General features: G+C 41.8%; 1 protein-coding gene across 3 annotated transcripts in view; it reads right to left on the bottom strand.

Annotated features, from left to right (window-relative positions):
* The window catches only part of LOC110513232 (uncharacterized), a 137,992-nt gene that overhangs the window by 83,742 nt on the left and 39,100 nt on the right, over nucleotides 1–15,150 (bottom strand). Inside the window, exons 12-23 of one of the 3 annotated variants that reach the window (XR_016488709.1) lie at nucleotides 13,771–13,927; nucleotides 13,134–13,562; nucleotides 12,250–12,684; nucleotides 10,875–11,321; nucleotides 9,514–9,780; nucleotides 9,139–9,396; nucleotides 8,794–9,039; nucleotides 8,289–8,546; nucleotides 5,276–5,617; nucleotides 4,908–5,177; nucleotides 4,275–4,358; nucleotides 3,995–4,133 (exon numbers count right to left, since the gene is read on the bottom strand). Coding sequence is in view for 1 of the 3 variants with exons in the window: in XM_090209774.1 (XP_090065900.1) it covers nucleotides 4,049–4,133; nucleotides 4,275–4,358; nucleotides 4,908–5,177; nucleotides 5,276–5,617; nucleotides 8,289–8,546; nucleotides 8,794–9,039; nucleotides 9,139–9,396; nucleotides 9,514–9,780; nucleotides 10,875–11,321; nucleotides 12,250–12,684; nucleotides 13,134–13,562; nucleotides 13,771–13,927 (3,278 nt within the window). In the remaining 2 variants the exon portion in view is untranslated. Of the gene's footprint in view, nucleotides 1–3,937; nucleotides 4,134–4,274; nucleotides 4,359–4,907; nucleotides 5,178–5,275; nucleotides 5,618–8,288; nucleotides 8,547–8,793; nucleotides 9,040–9,138; nucleotides 9,397–9,513; nucleotides 9,781–10,874; nucleotides 11,322–12,249; nucleotides 12,685–13,133; nucleotides 13,563–13,770; nucleotides 13,928–15,150 lie in introns of those variants that run through there. The other 2 variants (XM_090209774.1, XR_016488710.1) reach the window with 2 other exon arrangements.

Genomic DNA, 15,150 nt, shown 5'->3' on the forward strand with positions numbered 1-15,150 from the left:
AACCAGGTTGTCACCAGGACAGTTTTAGTAAACTAAACCAGGTTGTCACCAGAAGAGTTGTAGTAAACTAAACCAGGTTGTCACCAGGACAGTTGTAGTAAACTAAACCAGGTTGTCACCAGGACAGTTGTAGTAAACTAAACCAGGTTGTCACCAGGACAGTTGTAGTAAACTAAACCAGGTTGTCACCAGGACAGTTGTAGTAAACTAAACCAGGTTGTCACCAGAAGAGTTGTAGTAAACTAAACCAGGTTGTCTCCAGGACATTTGTAGTAAACTAAACCAGGTTGTCACCGGGACAGGAGAGTTGTCGTAAACTGAACCAGGTTGTTACTAGAACAGGATAGTTGTAGTAAACTAAACCAGGTTGTCACCGGGAGAGGATAGTTTTCGTAAACTGAACCAGGTTGTTACCAGAACAGGAGAGTTGTAGTAAACTAAACCAGGTTGTCACCGGGAGAGGATAGTTTTCGTAAACTGAACCAGGTTGTTACCAGAACAGGAGAGTTGTAGTAAACTAAACCAGGTTGTCAGTGGTACTAAAGTGAGGAGTCACAATCCATGAAAAGCTGAGTGGCTACATCGTTTCAGGAGAACACACGAAGCAACTCGGTAAAAAATATATATGTGGAAGTCTGTCAAACTCTTGTGCTTATTTTAGCAGGGTCTCTCTTTGCAACAGTAATCCTGTATTGTAGGATAGTGTCTGACCAGTTCCTGTATACCTCTGTGGTTATCTCTTGCTGATAGTGTTGTGGAATATTGAATCAAATATTTCACAGATACCGGAACATGTAAATCCCAGGTTGTCAGATTTGTCGCTAGTCGATTTAAAAAAAATGTGTCGTTAGAGGGGTCTGAATACTCGCCACCTCAGTGGTTCTCTCTCTTGATGCTGGAAGATTAAACGCCAACTGATTCCGTTGACGTCCTTTACCTAATATGGTGCTTCCTGGTAAATGGGCGGGTCCGGATATCCCGAGATCTGCCTATCAGAGGAGGAGATGTCTTCAACAAACAACTTTTACATCGTCATGAAAAGAAACACATTTGGGGTGGGATCGCGTTCATACCAGCAATAACTTGAAAGTGATTATTTAGTATTTACTAGTAATGATTTCAACCTTTAGAGAAAACACTGTGACAAGCACCAATCATGTGTCTCATGGTTAATTTATTAAAAACACAAAAACGAAATATTCATAAATGATTTAAATGGTCAAAAAAAGTAAACTTTTGGGAGGTTTTTCTGTTTTGATATCAGAAAAGAATGTCTTAAAACGCGTTTGTTTTGTTTTATTTGGATAGAGACAAGTACCAACACATCAACACATTAAACAATCTTCAGATGGACTATAGTGTTTCCAGCCTAAACTCATTTCCAACACCTGATGGTTGTTATGGAAACAAAAGGAAAGAAATACATCATCAACTGATAATCACATGAATAGAACGGTACATCAAAGCTGGGACCCGAGAGACTGAGGCTCAGAGACGGAGGGTCCGGTACTTCTATCTCAAGGCCATCAGACTGTTAAACAGTCATCACTAGCACTTTAGAGGCTGCTGCAAACATACAAACATAGTCTTGAAATCACTGGCCATTTTAATAATGGAACAATAGTCACTTTAATAATGTTTACATATTTAGCATTACTCATCTCACATTGTATTCTATTCTACAGTATCTTAGTCAATGCCGCTCTGACATCTCATCCATACATTTATATATTCTTAATTCCATTCCTTTACTTTAGATGTGTATGTATTGGTTATATGTTGTAAAATTGTTAGATGTTACTGCACTGTTGGAACTAGAAACACAAGCATTTCGCTACACACGCAATAACATCTACTAAACATGTGAGTGTGACCAATAACATCTACTAAACATGTGCATGTGACCAACAACATCTACTAAACATGTGAGTGTGACCAATAACATCTACTAAACATGTGCATGTGACCAACAACATCTACTAAACATGTGAGTGTGACCAATAACATCTACTAAACATGTGCATGTGACCAACAACATCTACTAAACATGTGAGTGTGACCAATAACATCTACTAAACATGTGCATGTGACCAACAACATCTACTAAACATGTGAGTGTGACCAATAACATCTACTAAACATGTGCATGTGACCAACAACATCTACTAAACATGTGAGTGTGACCAACAACATCTACTAAACATGTGAGTGTGACCAACAACATCTACTAAACATGTGCATGTGACCAACAACATCTACTAAACATGTGAGTGTGACCAATAACATCTACTAAACATGTGCATGTGACCAACAACATCTACTAAACATGTGAGTGTGACCAACAACATCTACTAAACATGTGAGTGTGACCAACAACATCTACTAAACATGTGCATGTGACCAACAACATCTACTAAACATGTGTATGTGACCAATAACATCTACTAAACATGTGAGTGTGACCAACAACATCTACTAAACATGTGCATGTGACCAATAACATCTACTAAACATGTAAATGTGACCAATAACATCTACTAAACATGTGTATGTGATCAATAACATCTACTAAACATGTAAATGTGACCAATAACATCTACTAAACATGTGTATGTGACCAACACAATTAGATTTGATGATATGCACAAAGCAAATGGAAGAGGCTAAAATTAGATGAAATGTATATATTTACAACAAATGGAGGTAGAAGGGTCTTAAAGAGATGCTCCACTACTTTTATGAAAGTATTTTCTAAACCTCCCACTTTGGGCTGGAGTTTTCAATGTGTATGTGACCCCTCTTTCATCAGGCAGCTTTGTTCTGACTTGAACTAGGATAGTACTGTGAAGACCGACGCTGGAGACGAGAAGCAAGTAAGGGTGTGAACATTTAATAACCAACGGACAGAAACAGAATACGGACATCAGACAAAACAAGAACAGCGTCTGGAGAAGGGAAACGCAAACGACAACAACGGTGACAGAGGGAAGAAAACTGAGGAACAGACAGATATAGGGGAGGTAATAAAACAGGTGATTGAGTCCAGGTGAGTCCACTATATATATACAGACAGTACCAGTCAAAAGTTTGGACACACCTACTCATTCAAAGGGTTTTTCTTTATTTTTACTATTTTCTACATTTTAAAATAATAGTGAAGACATAAAAACTATAAAATAACACATATGGAATCATGTAGTAACCAAAAAAGTGTTAAACAAAATATATTTGAGATTATTCAAAGTAGCCACCCTTTGCCTTGATGACAGCTTTGCACACCATTTGCATTCTCTCAACCAGCTTCATGAGGTAGTCACCTGGAATTACTTTAAATTAACAGGTGTGCCTTGTTAAAAGTTCATTTGTGGAATTTTTATCCTTCTTAATAAGTTTGAGCCAATTAGTTGTGTTGTGACAAGGGAGGGGCCCAAATTTGAGATTTTTTGTTTCCAACTGCCGTGTCTTTGTGAGACACGTTGTGGGTGAACGGATGATCTCCGCATGTGTGGTTCCCACTGTGTGGTTCCCACTGTAAAGCATGGAGGAGGAGGTGTGATGGTGTGGGGGTGCTTTGCTGGTGACACTGTCAGTGATTTATTTAGAATTCAAGGCACACTTAACCAGCATGGCTACCCCAGAATTCTGCAGCTATACGCCATCCCATCAGGTTTGTGCTTAGTGGAAGTATAATTTGTTTTTCAACGGGACAATGACCCAACACACCTCCAAGCTGTGTAAGCAGCCAACATGTGCTCAGAATATGTGGAAACTCCTTCATGACTGTTGGAAAATCATTCCAGGTGAAGCTGGTTGAGAAAATGCCAAGAGTGTGTAAAGCTGTCATCAACAAACAATTGTAGAACACATTCACAGCAATCTGATCAAAACTAAACTATAAATGTCACAAAAACATCAAGTATGATTAGCATAAAGCTTTCTATATTGACCACATTATCCTGTTATTATACAACATTATCGTCACCAGATGTCAAACCTCTTGTCTGTCAGGAAGGATATTCTGTCCTGGATTCAGCCTTCTCTTCCTGAACTAAGACCTGATGTTGTTGCACCAGATGTCAAACCTCTTGTCTGTCAGGAAGGGTCTTCTGTCCTGGATTCTGTTGTTGAAGAGTCTATAGAACATGATTATTATGAATCATTATTACATCATTAGACAACGCATCTCCATCCTCCAACAGTTGCCCCCAGAAACAGACACACCCATATGATCTCACACAGACACATGCTCTGCTCACCATCACACACACCCTTACCGTACGGTGTGTATTGAAGTGTTGGTAGAGACCAGTTGGAGTATTCTGTCAGTCAGAGCATCAGTGATGTCATTGTGGCTCAGGCTACAACACAGAGACAGAGAGAGAGACAAAGAGAGAGAGAGAGAGAGAAAGAGATAGAGAGGGAGACAGAGAGCAAGAGAGAAAGAGACAGAGAAAGAGAGATACAGAGATAGAGAGACAGAGAGGGAGAGAGGGACAGAGAACGAGAGAGAGACAGAGAGGGAGACAGAGAGCAAGAGAGAGAGACAGAAAGACAGAGAGGGAGACAGAGAGCAAGAGAGAGAGAGGCAGAGAAAGAGAGACAGAGACAGAGGGAGAGAGGGACAGAGAACGAGAGAGAGACAGAGAGGGAGAAAGAGAGCAAGAGAGAGAGCGAGAGAGAGAGAGAGAGACAGAGAGAGAGAGAGAGAGAGAGGGAGACAGAGCGAGAGAGAGACAGAGAGCAAGAGAGACAGAGACAGAGAGAACGAGTGATCAGACATTTGTCATCTAGTGTCACACACACACACACACACACACACACACACACACACACACACACACACACACACACACACACACACACACACACACACACACACACACACACACACAGTGAAAGCCACTCACTCCAGGACTTGTACTTTATGCAGGTGTGTGATCAGGGGCTGTAGCTGGTGGTCTGTGAGTTGACAGTGGCTGAGGTCCAGTTCTGACAGACCCTCTGAGTGTTCCAGAACCATGGCCAGAGATCCACAGGCCTTCTGGTCCAGCCTGGTCTCACTGAGGTCCAGCTCCCCATCCAGGGCTCTGCACAGGGACTCTGCGTGCCTCAGCAGCCCCTCTTCAATCCCCTCACACACAAGGTCCAGCAGCTGAAGTAACAGAGCTTTGCTGGGACTGAGAGGACGAGAAGCAGAGTCAACATTATGACACAGAGTAGGTCTAACTCCTACTGATAAACTAGATGGTCAAATGTTTGTCTTTGTGTGTCTAACCTCAGCTTGACAATATGCAGGCTGGGAAGCAGCTCCCTCAGTGCTCTGTCCTCCACCTCACAGTCTCTTAGGATGAGCTGGACCTGGTTTTGAACCAGCTGGATGCTGTGTTGGTTCTGCTTCAGAACAGAGTTGATGGCCCTGCAGTGGTCAGTAGTCAGACACAGAGCCTCCCCTGGGTCCTGAGCTGACAGGTCCACAGAAGAGGAGCAGGACAAGTCCAGCCTGTGTTGCAGAGACCTGAGCAGCCATACTGCTGTTGGTGGTGATGATGGTGCCCCCTGCTGGATCTGAGAGGCAGCACAGCACTGGAGGAAACTCAGTAGTAACCTCCTGTCAACACTACAGAGAGAGAGACAGAGAGCGAGCAAGAGAGAGACAGAGAGAGAGAGCGAGAGAGACTGAAAACAGAGAGAGAGAGACAGAGAGACAGAGAGAGAGAGACAGGGAGAGAGAGAGAGAGACCGAGACAGAGAGAGAGAGACAGAGAGAGAGACAATTATTTAAACACCATCACACATTAAAACACTGATGGTAAGATGGCGCCGGAGAAGAAGGCAGACGTTTTCCCAACCTTAAACTTATTAAGACTTATGAAGACCGAAAATAACTTCTGGACATCAGATTACTCACCACGGACTGGCAGAATAATTTTTTTACTTTAACGAGTCTGACGAGCCCGACACAAAATATACACTGCTTTCTCGGGAACAGGCCCAGATCCCCGTGATTTGCGTGAAGAGGCGTCGGAGAAAAAGGGGCCAGAGGTTCTCAGACTCCTATTCCATATTTAGTGCACTACTTTTGACGAGGGTTGGCACCCTATTCCCTATTTAGTGCACTACTAGGTGATCGAATAAACCCTTCCTTCTGATGATGAAGATTAAACGGGACATTCAAAACTGTAATATCTTATGCTTCAGGGAGTTGTGGCTGACGACATACAGCTATTAGTTATACGCCAGCAGAATAGAACAGTGGCGTCTGGCGTCACGCAGAGACGCATACAAAGCTCTCCATTTGGCAAATCTGACCATAAGTCTATCCTCCTGATTCCTGCTTACACGCAATAATTAAAGCAGGAAGGCCCAGTGACTAGATCAATAAAATAGTGATCAGATGAAGCAGATGCTAAGTTACAGGACTGTTTGCTATCACAGACTGAATATGTTCCGGTTTCATCAACAAATCAAATCAAATGTCACAACAGTTTTCAAAAATAAAATATAAAAATAACAAGTAATTAAAGAACAGCAATAGTGAGACTATATACAGGGGGGTGTCGGTACAGAGTCAATGTGCGGGGGCACCGGTTAGTTGTGGTAGTATGTACATGTAGGTAGAGTTATTAAAGTGACCATGCATAGATGACAACAGAGCGTGGCGTGGTGTGGAGAAGGGAGGGGGGGGGGGGGGGCAATGTGAATAATCTAGTCCGGGTAGCCATTTTACTAGATGTTCAGGAGTCTTATGGGGGTAGAAGCTGTGCAATAAGTGCATCGATGACGTCGTCCCCACAGTGACCGTACGTACATACCACAACCAGAAGCCATGGATTACAGGCAACAGTCAGACTGAGCTGCCGCTTTCAAGGAGCGGGACTCTAACCCTGAAGTTTAAAAGAAATCCTGTTATGCCCTCCGATAAACCATCAAACAGGCAAAGCATCAATACAGGACTAAGATCGAATCATGCTACACCAGCTCTGACGCTCGTTGGATGTGGCAGGGCTTGCAAACTATTACAGACTACAAAGGGAAGCACAGCCGAGAGCTGCCCAGTGACACGAGCCTACCAGACGAGCTAAACTACTTCTAGGCAGGTAAATAACACTGAAACATGCATTAGAGAATTAGCTGTTCTGTAAGACTGTGACACAACAGTGGTAGGCCAGATTACCGACAAGACAGCCTATAGGGAGGAGGTCAGAGACCTGGCCGTGTGGTGCCAGGACAACAACCTCTCCCTCAAAGTGATCAAGACAAAGGAGATGATTGTGGACTATAGGAAAAAGAGGACAGAGCACGCCCCCATTCCCATCAACGGGGCTGCTGTGGAGCAGGTTGAGTGCTTCCAAGTTCCTTGGTGTCCACATCACCAACAAACTAACATGGTCCAAGAACACCAAGACAGTCGTGAAGAGGGCACGACAAAAACGATTCCCCCTCAGGAAATGGAAAAGGGTCCTCAGATCTTCAAAAGGTTCGACAGCTGCACCATCGAGAGCATCCTGACTGGTTGCATCACTGCCTGGTATGGCAACTGCTCGGCCTCCGACCACAAGGCACTACAGAGGGTAGTGCGAACGGCCCAGTACATCACTGGGGCTAAGCTTCCTGCCATCCAGGACCTCTATATCAGGCGGTGACAGAGGAAAACCCTAAAAATGATCAAAGGCTCCAGCAGCTCTAGCTCTAGACTGTTCTCTCTGCTACCACACAGCAAGCTGTACTGGAGCGCCAAGTCTAGGTCCAAGAGGCTTCTTAAAAGCATCTACACCCAAGCCATAAGACTCCTGAACATCTGATAAAATGGCTACCCAGACTATTTGCATTGCCTCCTCCCCCTCTTTTACATAGCTGCTACTCTCTGTTAAAGCTCTGTTGTTATCTTCTATGTAGTCACTTTAATAACTCTACCTAGATGTACATATTACCTCAATTACCTCGACTAACCGGTATCCCTGTTTATAGCCTCGCTATTGTTATTTTACTGCTGCTCTTTAATTACTTGTTACTTTTATTACTTATTCTTATCCGTACTTCTTAAAACTACATTGTTGGTTAATAAGGCCTCGTAAGTAATCATTTCACTGTAAGGTTACTGTAACCTGTCATGTTCGGTGCATGGGACATTTGGGTCAACTCCCAGGCGTTCTCCTTCAATTCCACCCCTAGCTGAGGTTAAGGTTAGTACATTACACTATGGTTAGGGTTAGAGGTTAAATCAGTCAGGAAGTGGAAAGCCTCATAGTTCTATCCATTCTAGCAGGGTCAACGAGTGCCAACTAAACCTGAGTTGGGAGACTCTGTCCAGAAAAGGCAGGATGCTCTCTATCTCCCCCGGTGGTATGGAGGTCCACAGCAGGTTGACTTTGACTTGGTGGCTGTGCTGCAGGGTAAAACACAGAGCAGTACAGTCCACTCTGTCCAGCTCTCTGCTGTTCAGGTTGATCCAATGGTCTGAAGACCTCAACAAACTGGACACACAGTCACTGTCTCTACTGTCATAGATCTGTCTGATGGAGGACTTTACAAAGCTGGAACTGGACCTGAACAAACATGGAGAAAGGATTGTTGTGGTTATGTCAAGGCTTTATAAAGGATAACTCACATAGTAACAACTGGCTGGATAGAACATGAATAATTAAAGACTATAAATATTGAAAAAAGGTCTCCCACCTCTTGAATAAAACCCTAATGATATTACAGAGGCAAACTCAGAACAACATGTCACTGGATACAAATAGTTATTTTATTATTTCTAGGAAGTCTGAATAGAGAAAGAAGTTCTCCCACCTCTTTAGAGTAACCCTTCCCAGAAAGGGGAGAAGATCTGAGCTGTTCTTCTCTAGGAGCTGGTTCTTCCTGAGGTCCACAGTGATGTTGTGGGTTGAATGCTGCAGCAGAGAGAGAAGCACTTCCCAGTCCAGCCTGCAGGAGGTCAGGTCTCCACCAACCTTCTCCAGGAACCACTGAGTCAAGTCCTTGTCCTGAGCTTTATACACAACTACAGTCAGCTGCTGCAGAGTGTCTGAATTCAGTCTAGGAGGTTGGAACATACAGGCAGTCAGAAATATGAAGAAAAACACATGAATGATGTTACTATTTCTACTTTTTAAAAAACATCAGCTTCAGACTGACCTGAGAGAGAGAGGTCCCTGGTGACAGAGCAGTGTGATGAGAGAGTGACCCTGGATCCATAAGTCAGTCAGGTCCAGACACTGAACCCTCCAGAATCTCAGCAGGGACGCCACATTACTCAGAGCCCTGGATAACACTCTCTCTGGTGGCTGGCTGCTCTTTAGGACCAGGGAGAGCTCTGGGACAGTCAGTGGAGTAGCACCTCTCCCTGTCCTCCTAACCAGTCTGGACAGTTTAACTGCCACACCCACATTCAGCCTGGAATGAAACGACAAAACGCAAGTCACTTAAAACAGACAAACCTCGTCAGATAAAATGCTCAATAGAAAAATCAACTATTCAATAGACCTGTAAAAGCTGTCTTCCTGAACATACCTGAGCTTGTGGAGCTTTGACTCATGTCTCAAAAGAAGTGCGGCTCCTTGGAGAGAGATCTTGCTGGGGGTGAGAGTGAGGTCCACTCTGGAGGCACAGAGACCCAGGACTCTCCCCACAGACCTGCAGGTTTTCCTGGGTAACACTCCTCCCAGTGACAGGGTGGAGCCCAAGGCCTGGAGGAGAGAGGCTAACAGCTGGTCCTCCTCTCTGGACCTCACAGGGATGGACTCACACACAGTCTGGAAAAACCTGTCATCACCACAGCTGAAACAGCAGAACATGGGGGACATCAAATCAGACATTTAGGAGACCGTTTGTTAATTTGGCCCTGTACTCCAGCACTTTGAAATTATACAATGATACAATGACTATGAGGTTAAAGGTCAGTCTGTCAGCTTTAATTAGATTTTTATTTCCAAATCAGGTGAAATTACAGCACTTTTTTGTCCTCCATTAGTATTCCATCCTTTATACATTTTTCGTGTTGAATTAAAATGGCTTGAATCTAATGTCAAAGTGAACAAAATAAACATAAAGATGAATCAAATAAAAAACATTATTATTCAGTACAGAAACACCTGACATGTATTGACTCAAAGTGGAATAAACACTAAGATTTGAAATATAAAACGCTAATATCCTGAGAAAAATGTTTTGAAAAGAATTCACAAACATTATTCAGGATTCATTCAGGATTATCTATAGGTCGCATCCACATTCATGTAGAAGTGTTCAGAAACATATTATTTTCTTATCTTATTTACTATAAAAGTGTCTCCAAAATGAAACAATACATGAATCTACCATTAATTTTCTATTGGGCACAAAATAATCTGAAACAACCAAAACAAACAGCAAAATGCATCCAACAAGTTTGTAGAGTCACAGGCTTGATGTAGTCATTGCGTTCTAGGAAGATGGGACCAAATACTACACTTTGTACTACATTAATACATAATAAGTGAATTTATCCAAATACTTTTGGTTCCCTAAAATGGGGGGACAATGTACAAAAAGTGCTGTAATATCTAAACGGTTCACCCGATATGGATGGAAATACCCTCAATTATAGCTAACAGTCTGACCTTTAACCTCAGTAAAAAAAATACAGTGCCTTGCAAAAGTATTCGGCCCCCTTGAACTTTGCGACCTTTTGCCACATTTCAGGGTTCAAACAAAGATATAAAACTGTATTTTTTTGTGAAGAATCAACAACAAGTGGGACACAATCATGAAGTGGAACGACATTGATTGGATATTTCAAACTTTTTTAACAAATCAAAAACTGAAAAATTGGGCGTGCAAAATTATTCAGGGACAGACAACTACAATCTCTGAAATGTACTGATCCAACTCACCTCAGCTGTGAGATGTAGGACAGACACTGAAGGACACTCTTCACTTCACTCTCTTCATCTGACCAGCCCTTCAGCTCTACTGGTTTCTTCTCTGGTTGGAGTTTCAGCACTTCTAGGAGGAGGGAGGCCTTTCTCTCTGAGAGGTCTATGGACCAGACTGCAGGAGCTGACTGGTAAACTGTCTGTAATGCTGGAAGGACACTCCTGCCTGTTTGAGTCTCATAGTCCTTCACATGTGAGTACAGATCCAACAGGAAATCACTCTCTCTAAATGGATTACCATCATCACCATCATCATCTTCACCATATGTGTATCTGCACATGGAGGATAATGTCTTTAAGATATTCTCTCCTGTCTCTTTATCAAACTCAGCTGCAGCAACACTGAGTTTAGACAGAACCGTCCAGGCCTTCTTCTTCTTCTCTTCACCATAATCAACACACAACCTGAATGAGAAGACAGACAAACATAGTTAATACAAGTTATCCTGGATTCTCTGGATAAGTGTTAAGGGAATTTGTATGTACTAATCAGAATACTATTATGTTACTGTATATGTACTAATCAGAATACTATTATGTTACTGTATATGTACTAATCAGAATACTATTATGTTACTGTATATGTACTAATCAGAATACTATTATGTTACTGTATATGTACTAATCAGAATACTATTATGTTACTGTATATGTACTAATCAGAATACTATTATGTTACTGTATATGTACTAATCAGAATACTATTATGTTACTGTATATGTACTAATCAGAATACTATTATGTTACTGTATATGTTTGAATTTTCTTTTTAATCTTAGTACTGAATATAATGTGTGTAAATATAATCAAGAATTAGAACAATGACTGCCTGTTCCTTGGTAGAAATTAATGAACTATATCGCCAGACTGGCTAGAATGCTTATCTACACTGGCTGACCTTGGCTCTAGGCGAGGTGGGAAGGCTTGAGAACTATAGAGCCTTTCTACCAGTGTCAAGAAGAGACGGAACATTTAGAAAACGCTGACGTCATTTTCCGTTTATAACCTGTGGTAAAATGTGTAAGGAGCAGTATTCTCGTGAATAAAAACTGCTGTTTGACTTTAAGACTGGGCTCTGTCCATTTTTTATAAAATAAGGGTCATACAAATCCTTATGAATTGACAGAGTGTTTAATTTTAATTGGGTATTAAAACAGAGGAATTTAATTCCTGCAACAATAAGTAATGCAGAGGAATCAACCACAGACACATAATAATGTTTACATGGCAGAATGGCAAAAACATACTAATGGAGGGATATGGATAAACAGACATTTTATAAACCAGATAAATTGCTGGTACAATATGACACATCTCTGCAAAACTCACTCACCTCAGCTGTGAGATGTAGGGCAGACACTGAAGGAAACTCCTCACTTCACTCTCTTCATCTGACCAGCCCTTCAGCTCTACTGGTTTCTTCTCTGGTTGGAGTTTCAGCACTTCGAGGAGGAGGGAGGCCTTTCTCTCTGAGAGGTCTATGGACCAGATAGCAGGACTGGCTGACTGGTAAACAGGCTGTAATGCTGGAAGGACACTCCTGCCTGTTTGAGTCTCATAGTCCTTCACATGTGAGAACAGATCCAACAGGAAATCACTCTGTTTAGAAGTGTCTCCATGGTGATAAGGAAAGGTTCTGTAAGTACACACTGATGATACCAGCTTCAGTGTCTTCTCTCCTGTCTGCTCCTCCCACTCTGCTGCTTGAGACAGGAGATCCACCAGGAACTTGATCAGCTTTGAGGGATCAGACCTCCGTGGATGGAAACTGCAACCAGGACAGTAACAGCTGATTCCGACAATCTGACACTGTGTGATGTGTACAACATCTATTTAAACTAGTAAATAAAATAAAAACTCTATATAGATATTAGCTGATAATGAACTGATGCCTCGATCACACCGACAGCATCATTGCGCAAAATAGTAAGCCTGTGTATCACCTGGATATGTGCAACAAAAGTTTACCTTCGGCTACCATTTCTGTCAAGCAGTCTACGCTTTGATGCATTCCATAAATGCAACCCACAAACAACACTGTTTCAAGGCAAATTAATGTACTTCTGGTGTACCAAAATGCAATGACGCTGGTGGTGTGTTCGAGTCGTGAGGATAAACAAGGGACAAAATGAACACGTGTAGGGTGTAGATATTATTAGAGTATTGTTCATAAACATGAGAACACAAACAAGAAAACACATTACTATGAAAACTCACCTCAGCTGTGAGATGTAGGGCAGACACTGAAGGAAACTCCTCACTTCACTCTCTTCATCTGACCAGCCCTTCAGCTCTACTGGTTTCTTCTCTGGTTGGAGTTTCAGCACCTCTAGGAGGAGGGAGGCCTTTCTCTCAGAGAGGAGTATGGACCAGACTGCAGGAGCTGACTGGTAAACTGTCTGTAATGCTAGAAGGACACTCCTGCCTGTTTGAGTCTCATAGTCCTTCACATGTGAGTACAGATCCAACAGGAAGTCACTCTCTCTAAATGGAACACCACCACCATCATCATCATCTGTGTATCTGCACATGGAGGATAATGTCTTTAAGATATTCTCTCCTGTCTCTGTATCAAACTCAGCTGCAGCAACACTGAGTTTAGACAGAACTGTCCAGGCCTTCTCTTCACCATAACCAACACACAACCTGAATGAGAAGACATACAAACATAGTTAATACAAGTTATCCTGGATTCTCTGGATAAGTAATGCAGAGGAATCAACCACAGACAAACAATAATGTTTACATGTCAGAATGGCAAAAACATACTAATGGAGTCATTTGGATAAACAGATGTTTTATAAACCAGATAAATAACTGGTATAATATGACACATCTCTGAAAAAACACTCACCTCAGCTGTGAGATGTAGGACAGACACATAAGGAAACTCCTCACTTCACTCTCTTCATCTGACCAGCCCTTCAGCTCTACTGGTTTCTTCTCTGGTTGGAGTTTCAACACTTCTAGGAGGAGGGAGGCCTTTCTCTCTGAGAGGTCTAAATACCAGACTGCAAAGTAAATTGTAGATTAAAATCACTGTGTGTAGAAAGTTTCAATGATAGACATGTAATGATGTTATATCAATAATGTTTTTTTTTTTGCAGAAAATAGTAGTTTTCAGAGGGAATTTTCACCCCCAAACAATGTGTGATCCCATTTTAGAAGCGCATTAACACACTTCACACCACTGAGGTGCGGTATTTCACGCAGAGTTTGTCCTATTGTTAATAACATAATAAAGCAGTATAAAAGATACATTTCATAGCAGACACGACTTACAGGAGCAATAAGGGCTAATTGCCTTGCTCATTGACACATTTTTCACCTTATCAGCTCGGGGATTCGAACTAGCAACCTTTCGGTTATTGGTCCAATGCTCACTGGTCCAACGCTCTTAACCTAGGCTACTGCAAAATGTCTTCTACAACAAAAACTAACAATGGGTTTGGACTAGAGGTCGACCGATTAATCGGAATGGTCGATTAATTAGGGCCGATTTCAAGTTTTAATAACAATCGGAAATCAGTATTTTTGGACTTTGCCGATTTTATTAAATACATATATTTTGTTTCACCTTTATTATTTATTTTATTTAACTAGGCAAGTCAGTTAAGAACACATTCTTATTTTCAATGACGGCCTAGGAACAGTGGGTTAACTGCCTTGTTCAGGGGCAGAACGACAGATTTTCACCTTGTCAGCTCGGGGATCCAATCTTGCGACCTTACAGTTAACTAGTCCAACGCAATAACGACAAGCCTCTCATTGCACTCCACAAGGAGACTGCCTATTACGTGCATGCAGTAAGCCAGGGTAAGTTGCTAGCTAGCATTAAACTTATCTTATAAAAAACAATCAATCAATCATAATCACTAGTTAACTACACATGGTTGATGATATTACTAGATATTATCTAGCGTGTCCTGCGTTGCATATAATCTGACTGAGCATTTTATATTATTTTTATTTTATTTCACCTTTATTTAACCAGGTAGGCTAGTTGAGAACACCTTTATTTAACCAGGTAGGCTAGTTGAGAACACCTTTATTTAACCAGGTAGGCTAGTTGGGAACACCTTTATTTAACCAGGTAGACTAGTTGAGAACACCTTTATTTAACCAGGTAGGCTAGTTGAGAACACCTTTATTTAACCAGGTAGGCTAGTTGAGAACACCTTTATTTAACCAGGTGGGCTAGTTGAGAACACCTTTATTTAACCAGGTAGGCTAG

Source organism: Oncorhynchus mykiss, chromosome 19 (genome assembly GCF_057628025.1).
Source record: "Oncorhynchus mykiss isolate SJ-2025 chromosome 19, ASM5762802v1, whole genome shotgun sequence".
NCBI classification, from domain to species: domain Eukaryota; kingdom Metazoa; phylum Chordata; class Actinopteri; order Salmoniformes; family Salmonidae; genus Oncorhynchus; species Oncorhynchus mykiss.